The 8,870-nt window shown below is 43.0% G+C and overlaps 2 protein-coding genes across 2 annotated transcripts; one reads left to right on the forward strand and one right to left on the reverse strand.

Annotated features, from left to right (window-relative positions):
* Positions 1-34: 34 nt before the first annotated feature.
* yy1a (YY1 transcription factor a) lies at positions 35-2,588 on the reverse strand. The gene is made up of 5 exons (XM_079574042.1): positions 2,003-2,588; positions 1,209-1,359; positions 963-1,023; positions 718-876; positions 35-636 (listed from the first exon to the last, which is right to left on the reverse strand). Exons 1-5 carry the CDS (start codon positions 2,481-2,483, stop codon positions 454-456), a joined length of 1,035 nt encoding a protein of 344 aa, XP_079430168.1. The 5' UTR covers positions 2,484-2,588; the 3' UTR covers positions 35-453.
* Positions 2,589-4,100: 1,512 nt separating this feature from the next.
* On the forward strand, positions 4,101-8,388 carry degs2 (delta(4)-desaturase, sphingolipid 2). The gene is made up of 3 exons (XM_079572964.1): positions 4,101-4,217; positions 7,068-7,810; positions 8,086-8,388. Exons 1-3 carry the CDS (start codon positions 4,136-4,138, stop codon positions 8,242-8,244), a joined length of 984 nt encoding a protein of 327 aa, XP_079429090.1. The 5' UTR covers positions 4,101-4,135; the 3' UTR covers positions 8,245-8,388.
* Positions 8,389-8,870: the final 482 nt, after the last annotated feature.

An 8,870-nucleotide genomic window follows, 5' to 3' on the forward strand; every position in this document is an offset into this window, starting at 1 on the left:
TATTTTATTACTATGGGGAAAAAATCACATGGCAATTATTAACATGATTTAGATACAGCATTTGTACAAAATAAACTATTCAAAGAACACCCTGTTCAGCAGAAACATTCACACAAAGAAAAGTCTGAAATCTCTTCGATTGGAGCTACTCAAAATTACAACATCACAGTCAGTGTACAATATGCACACTGGAAAAGTACAAAATTGAAAATATCATTGCGGAGGATCAATGCAACTTCACTTACAAAATGTAAAATAGTATAAATAAGTATTAGGTGCAGATCCTTAATCTTCAGTAGAAGAAACCGTTGTGGTTGGGTTTAATCCCAGGTAGTGCCAAAAACAGACCTGAGGGCGAAGGTTCCATAGTCCAAACTTAATGTACATTAAAAACGTCTGAGGAAAAGGTCATCTCTCAGTTGGAGAATAGACTGTGGGGCCTGAGCTCAGCGGTCACTGGTTGTTCTTGGCTTTGGCGTGTGTCAAGATGTGTGACTTCAGGTTTGTTGACTGGGCGAACTTTTTGTTGCAACCATCAAATGGGCACACGTACGGCCGGTCTCCAGTGTGAATACGAACATGTGTTCTCAAATTAAAGTCCAGAGAAAATCTCTTGCCACAACCTTCGAATGTGCACTGCAAGCAGAAGGACAGAGGATAATGTTACAAGTGCCTCAAAGACTATTTCTATGGTGTCACATGGACAAAAAAAGTCACCTGAAAAGGTTTCTCTCCTGTGTGTACAAGCTGATGCCTCTTCAATTTTGAGCTCTCCACAAACGCTTTCCCACACTCTGCACAGACATGTACGCGAGGCCCGTGGGTGTGCAAGTGCTTCCTCATTGCAGAGTTGTCCCTGAACATTTTCGAACATCCCTGAGCAGAGCAAGCACAAAACATTATCATTAGAAGTCACTAATTAGCACAGCAGTTATTTACATACCCTATATATTTATACTTACTTTATGTGGACATGCTATTGTTCTTGGAGCATCATCTTCTTTTACTTTTCTTGGTTTCATTCTGGGAAGGAAAAATATGAATAATAAATTAAGCTGATGTTTAGAGATCTATTTACAGTTCCACTGAGACTCTAAATCTTTCTCATGGAAGTCCTGGCTCTTGAACGAAAGCTATTTTACATTTTCCTTGGCACGAGATATTGTTACATGAACATTGCTGCTCTGTAGAGGTGACTGGTCACTCACCGTGCAAACTCTGCAAGCTGTTTAGGGTCAGACAGGTCGATGCCTGGGATTCCTCCCGGCGGAAGCTTCTTCCCGGTCATATATTCAGAATAATCCGGAGGAGAGTTTTCACCAATGATTTGTTCCTCATGGTCGATATCTTTTTTATCATCTGGTCAAGACAGAACCAAGAAAATTACAACAAAGGCAATAACTGCGTTTGTATTCAATGCAAATATACAACTTTAACCGAAACACACATTATATAGTTTTTATTTTTCAAAACGCAAAGCAACGTCTACCACATAGTTTCAGTGTTTCAGATTGATAATGATTGCACATTTGCACAAGGCATTCCCCTGCACACTTCAGATGTACTTGTTAAGTTGAAGTACTTTTACTTCAGAACTAGTTAAGTACTTTTCCACAAATAAATCTATCTGACACCCAAAGCACACAGCACAGGAGCCCCGTGGCCCCGCCCCGCCTCCGGCCTGAACTGCGCCACAGCGGCCTAGCGGAGCCCGAGCGGAGCCACTGCTCCACTCAAGCCGCCATGTTCCTCGGCCAAATAAACGCCATTTTTTCGGGCCGCCATACTTTCTAGACCGGGAAAATATGGCGGCGCCCATTGACACATAAAACATGGCTTCCCATAAAAACAAAAACATTTCTGCTTAAGTTTAAGTGTCTCAAAGTCGTGAAATCTTGTAGTCTTTGGCGGAGCAGCAGGCCTCAGCGGGGCCCGGCCACAAGGCACACACATGCTAAGAACAAAGCGACATGCTAACTCCGCTCGCAAGAACTGAACTTACCCGAAGCCCACATAGTAACGGAGAACTCCCCTTCCAAAGTCTTTATCTGCACCTGTTTCTGTTCCCATTTCCTTCCCATCTCCCCGGCACCGAAGTAGTTCTTTTTGCTGCCTTTCTTGCTCCCTCCAGCCTTTTTCATCCTGCCAGATGAGGAGCTTTTCCCGGGGATAGTAACCAAAGTGTGTTCGATGTAGTCCTCGTCTGCAGGGACGGGTATGAGTATCTGCTCCCCATATCCACCGTCTCCGTGCAGGTCGGAGTCATCATCGCCCACAACCTCTTCCCTCGTCTGCACCAGAATCACCTCTTGGTGCGAGTGGATAGAGTTTGGGTCGTCTTCATCAAGAGGCTGTAAGGCGATCATCGGCTGGTGGTCGTCCGTTTCGATTGTCTCCACTTCTATCTCGTGAAGTTCCACTATCTCGGCCGGCATGTCCGAGCCGTCAGTCTCTATATACAACGTGTCCCCCGAAGCCATCATGGATCCTAGAGTTTGTTTACTTGCTATTTAAAAGTGTTTCTTCCTGTTCTCTCAGCTGTCCTCCCCTGGTCCTCCCTCTCCAAAAACAACTCTGCAGTCAAGTCTCGTCAAGGCTGTGCTCCACTTACAAAGTCTCGCGACATTTCACCCACCGAAGTTATTAAGCCGTTTATTATATTATTTTGTGTATCTATGTAAGATAAATAACTTAAAAATGATAATGCAAATCGACACTATGTAGAAACCTTGGTAAACACCGGTACAACCAACCCCAAAATCTTGCTGTATCAGATTAATAGGTCAAACTCAATTTAGAATTGTTCTTTATGTTAATATGTGACATATTTCAGCCTTTATATTATACTTGATAGACTAGGGCCAGGCTTTTCTCAGATGGTTGGTGGATGTACTGTAGGCCTATAGCCTGTACTCAATGCAAGCGTATTTGTATAGTACAGTGCTTCCCAAAGTGGGGTCGAGTGCCCTCTGGGGGGCCTCAAGGGGCACTACACGGGGGCCCTCAAAGCATGTCTACATATATTAGTAGCGGGACCTGAGAGATTTTCAGACGGGGCTGCCATGTCCCAGACTTTGAGAATGGCTGGTGTAGCCCATTAAAAAAAAAAACATCAGTTGACCAAAGTGTTTCACAATAACAATTCTGCAGTAGCTATAGAGCTGATTAGTGTATCGACTGTTCCTGATGTTTCCATCCATACTAGTTAGCCTAGTATTGATGAGAAAATACTAGGCTAACTACAGTAGTTGGTTTGCATACCACTAGTCATCAACCAGTAGATCATGATTGCACAACAGAGATGAGAGATACAGTGAATAGTCCTCAACTCTCTTATTCTTTTATCTAAAGTGTTAATAACTAATTATATACATATACCCCTATAGCCTTTACAACACTATAACGTTAAGCACCCATTATTCCAAAAGAGTGAATAAAACAGCTTGCTGATAACATACAGTCTATATATAAAGTCTATATGATCTTTCTCTTAGACAAAGCTAAGTGATCTTTGGCAGCAAAAGGTTGGTGGCCACTGGCCAAGACTGTTGTTAAGTACATCAATGTTTACCTAACAGCCTATTAGTGGGAAATGGTTATAGAATAAGGCTGTTGGTTGGAAATTTGGTTGGTAAGTCAAGCTTGACTTACCAACCAAATTTCCAATCCTCATTACTTCTTTCTGATGCAAATGTGGATTCAGTCTTTGGGATTGTTTCATATAAGAACGTTGGCATTGTCCCTGTTTTATTTTGCTAAAACCTTACACACACTAAGTACCGCCTAAAGTTTTATCTTGAATGTCTGTCTGTCAAATTACCCATAGTTTACAGTCCTAGTTAACCCTCTGAGAACGCAGACAGCAGAAGGTTGCAGTGCGCTCTGAGACTCGGTGTAGTTGCCAATTAGCTGATGGGGGCCCTGGTGGCTGAGAGGCCTTCTGCAGCCCGGGCCAGGTGAGAGCGCACGCGGGGGAGGGGTCTGGAATCGATCACTATACCTTTGTGCCACCTTGAGCGCTCTGAACCCGAGTGAGAGAGTGGGTGTGTCCGATACTACTGCGCTGAGAGTCTGATGACACACCACACGCCACAGCCCTGCCTCAGTCTGCGCGCACTACACGCACGGCACAGCAATGGGGAAGACAGGTGGAAGAGGCGAGTTTGAATGGGTCTACACGGACCAGCCGCACACTTCGCGCAGAAAAGAAATACTGGGTAAGAACTTCTAATTTAACCCTCCTCGCCCGTGGCTACTTCACCTGTCCGCTATCGCAATGAGTCCAAATCTTTATGCAATAAAATCGCTTCCGGTTAAACCTGTTTACTGGCTCTTGTTTAACGAGTCCAGGGTGGATGCAGGCTAAATATGATACTAGACAAACTTTCAAAGAACTGGTCCAAGGATCAGATTGACTTGTCATTCATTCCGAATTACCTCTAAAACTTACACATTTCATCTGTGACAAAAATGATAAGCCTATAGCTTTCAGTAAACTCAAGAAAGTGTGCCCTGGGGAGACACAACTTGCCAAAGAAACCATTCTACATTTGTACATATTTTATTAAATAACAGTGACTTGCCAATGAACCGAGTTTCTGAGTCAATCAACTTTTTGTTCACTTCAGCACATTCCAGTCTGGGAGGAAAGAAGTTGAGTTGATGCGTTCTTCTCACATGACCAAAAACATGTTATGTCAGTGTGTGTTTCTCAGAATGGGGTTTGGTGGGGGGGAATCACCTACAAGATTTGACCAGTGTTGTCTCTGTAAACGTATCTTTCCCTGACAATAGGAGCATGTTGATAACAGGTGCAGCCACAGTGCCCCTGGGCTGTCCCAGTAACAAGACACATTCTGTACTCATGACAAACACACAATGTTGTAGATGAAGTCAGAAGAAAGGCACCGAGAGGCAGGTCTTCGTTCGCTAATCCATCTAACCACATTTGTTGTCCTTCCAATTAAATAAACCGCATGGAGCTTCGAAGACTCCACTGTGATGTAGCCACTGATTTATAAAGTGGTTAGTTTCTAGATCTTCTGTTGCATGTCAGCTGTGGTGTAAAGGAAATCTCCAGAAAGGTCATCAGTTGTTTGACACCAGTGAGCCCTGAATTATTAAAGCATTTAGGTTTAATATGTGGCCTTGACACGCCCTCACCTTCTCTATTGCTTTATCCCATCAACATGTGGTGTACACTGCTTTGGCTGGGGACCAATAAACTTTTATGATGTGTGCGAACATTATATATGTGGGCATCAGCAGTCTGGATATTCTCCCTTATCAGGACATTCTCATTTGAAGGAGGCTTTGTGTGCGCTTCTCGTGGCGGAGCTTTGGAAAATATACAAGATTATGCAACACAACCCTCTAAGCGTTACACTTGGGTTCATCACTTTTGTCTTTGAATTAATATTTCATGTCTGTCAAGTATAAGCACCACCCGTGACTGATCAGAGCATCTGTCAGCTGCTCCGATACTGATAATGCACCCAATTACATAGGATTTTTGAGAGGAAACATTAAAATTTACACCAAAAAATGTTCCTCAATCAAATGACCTTTTCTTATATTGATGATGCAAGAGTCGGCCCACTGTGCAAAGCCTTTTCCGAACACTCCTCCTGGGATCAAGGTCTGGATCACGCCTGAAGATCTCTTACAATTTTGAGCCAAATGGCTTTGTGTTGGTGTATACTTGTGCCATCAGGGAAGGAGTCATTACACTGGGGGTCTAAAATTGTTGAGCTGATTTAGAGCATTTTTGCATTGTATCAAATAATAAAAGCACCTGTGTGTAGCTTTCATAAATTGTCACCAATGCACGCTATTTCGTAACCGCAGCTACTTTGTGCCAAAATATATGTACCAATGCAAATTATGTCACTCCTGCTAGACATTGTAAAGACAAACACACTTTGGAAAAAATTGTCCGTGACGTAAAAATGTACCTCATTGAGCAAAACCAATGTGATTTTTGTATTCAGCACTTCAACATTGTCCTAAATCAACTCACAAAACCAAATAGCGTTATTAACTGATGGAATTATCTGGTCATTCCTTACATGCGTGTAGTCGTCTGCTGACCTCATTCTTTGGGTGATGTCGATGAACTTGGACCAACTGAAGCAAATTAAATTTTACTAGATTGAAAGTTGGCTTTCGTTCAGTGGCCACCATCTGCTCTGTGAGTAGTTTTATGATTTTGAGTTATCTAAATTTACAGTCACAGAAGCCAGCATCCATTTAATGTTTTGTATAAAAGGTATAAAAGCCAGTAAATAAAGGAGAAAACAGGACATTATATAAATCGGTATCCAGTCAGGTGACCCATTGGGATTGTCTCTTGGCTAACGTTTAACTGAACTGGGCTTGGTCACAGAGAGACCAGCTCAGTGTTATTGGCAGTGGCACTGTGCTCCACTCAGCCTTTTGTCTTTCATGTTTATGTTGCTAAGGTGAAGCCTGTTTGCATAAAGGCCTTACACAAAAAATAAGGCCAGCGATAGATTTGCATTTGTTCAGATGTGTTCAGAGTCCTCTTTTATCCTCTCATGTATAGAGTCAACTGCGTTTGAATTCATTTCAATTGGACCAGTGTTTAAATACAGATTAGGAAACTTATTTTAAGTAAAGAATGTTTCATTAATTAGTTGAAACCTAAAAATAGGCAAACAAATATTACTCTGTTTAAGTCCAGACTCCTAACCACAAGTAACCCCTCCAAATGTTCAGTACTTTTGTAACATTAGCAACATAAATAGATATAAAACAACCCCTGCATAGATGTTTGTCAGATGTGTTCCAGCAGCTCCTGGTTCCATGTCCCTCAGCAAAACAACACCTATGCCAATTAAACTGCCCCCACCGTCCCAGAGGAACAGCACCTGACATTAACCTGTCTGTTCAGTAATTCTAGCTCTGCCCTTAACTGTCCAACACAAAAGACTATTGTTCTTTGTTCCTCTCAAACAATTGTATGTCCTTTTTCACCATACTGTTGCTGTAACAGCCTGAGTCAAATGCTCTTTTCTAACGCCAACATGTTACGTCTCTTTTCACAGCCAAATACCCCGAGATCAAGTCTCTGATGGGTCATGACCCCCAGCTGAAGTGGGTGGTCACAGGGATGGTCCTGACGCAATTCCTGGCCTGTTACCTGGTTCAAGACCTATCCTGGAAGTGGATCTTCTTTTGGGCCTATTGCTTTGGGGGATGCATTAACCATTCACTCACACTTGCCATTCATGACATCTCTCACAATGTGGCCTTCGGAAACAAGTTGGCAAAATGGAACCGCTGGTTTGCCATGTGGGCCAACCTGCCCATTGGGCTGCCTTACTCTGCTTCATTTAAGAAGTACCATGTGGACCACCACCGGTACCTGGGAGTGGACCAGTGGGATGTAGACATCCCCACAGACTGGGAGGGATGGTTCTTCTGCACTCCAGCCCGGAAGCTGTTCTGGCTTTTCCTGCAGCCCCTCTTCTATGCCCTGCGACCTTTGGTGGTCAACCCCAAACCAGTCGGTCAACTGGAAGTCCAAAATGCAGTTGTGCAGCTCATAACAGACTTGATTATTTTCTATTTCTGGGGCCTTAAGCCTATCGTCTACCTCATTGCCGGCTCTGTCCTGGGCATGGGAATTCATCCCATCTCTGGACATTTCATTGCTGAGCATTACATGTTTCTAAAAGGACATGAAACCTATTCTTATTATGGACCACTTAATCTGATTACTTTCAATGTGGGATACCACATGGAGCACCATGACTTCCCGAGCATACCTGGCAGCAAACTACCTCAGGTGAGACACTGACCTCACACAGCACTTAGCAGATATCATGGCAGCGCCTCCTCTTTTACAGTGCTTTGTTTTTAATGATCATTGCTGAACATATTCTAAAATTATGGCTTAGACAGATCAGGATTGGTAACTGTGTCTTTGAAACATGTCCCTCCACTAATGCATTACTAATACAAGGGCATGATGTTGATGGTGTAATGACCTAATGCAAGTTAATGGTTTAACCAAACATTCAGTCTCTCCGTCACATTCAGCCATGACGTTTGTATGTGCAGGTGAAGGAAATCGCCGCCGAGTTCTATGACGACCTGCCACAGCACACATCCTGGACCCGGGTGTTGTGGGACTTTGTGTTCGATGACAGCATTGGGCCCTACGCTCGGATCAAACGGGAGCACCAGCTGAGCCAGCGAGAGAAGAAACGGACTGACTGAAACTGATTTCTATTGGTGACCTGTGTGAAACACAAAGACTGCTCTCCACTCTAAATTATGTTATCTGCTTTTGTGCACTGACACCGGACATTAGTTCTCCTGAATAAAAATGTGCGCTTCAGCATGTCACGCTCACAAATAGTATTCAGTATTACCCAGTTATTTATTTGGACATCATGTTACAGTGACTCTTATGAGAGTGGTCAGTAAATAGTTTTCATAACTCGTTATTGATCTACAAGCGTGATGTTTCCATAGCTGCATTATGCACTCTCATACTGTATAACCCGATTTCATTTCAAATTGCGTGTTGAAGACCAGCCGAGGTGGAAATGAGCAGTGAAACTTACCTTTAGTAAGAGGAGCTTTTTCCTCTGTGACGCCCTTCTGTCCCATCCCAGCCCCAACACACCACTATTGCACAAATTTGCTTCACTCAGGTCATTGTCGTGGCTGAAATCTTAACTTTGTTCATTAGATGTAAATACAACCTATTGTTTTGTTAATTCTATTTAACAGTACAGATATCTTTATAAGAGATTAAAAACCATGTATACAACAACCACCGCTTGTTTCTTTCACAATTACGAGCCGAATCGCTGACCTAATGACCGCTGCCTATAGTG

This window comes from Gobius niger (assembly GCF_951799975.1).
Source record: "Gobius niger genome assembly, chromosome: 16".
Lineage (NCBI taxonomy): Eukaryota > Metazoa > Chordata > Actinopteri > Gobiiformes > Gobiidae > Gobius > Gobius niger.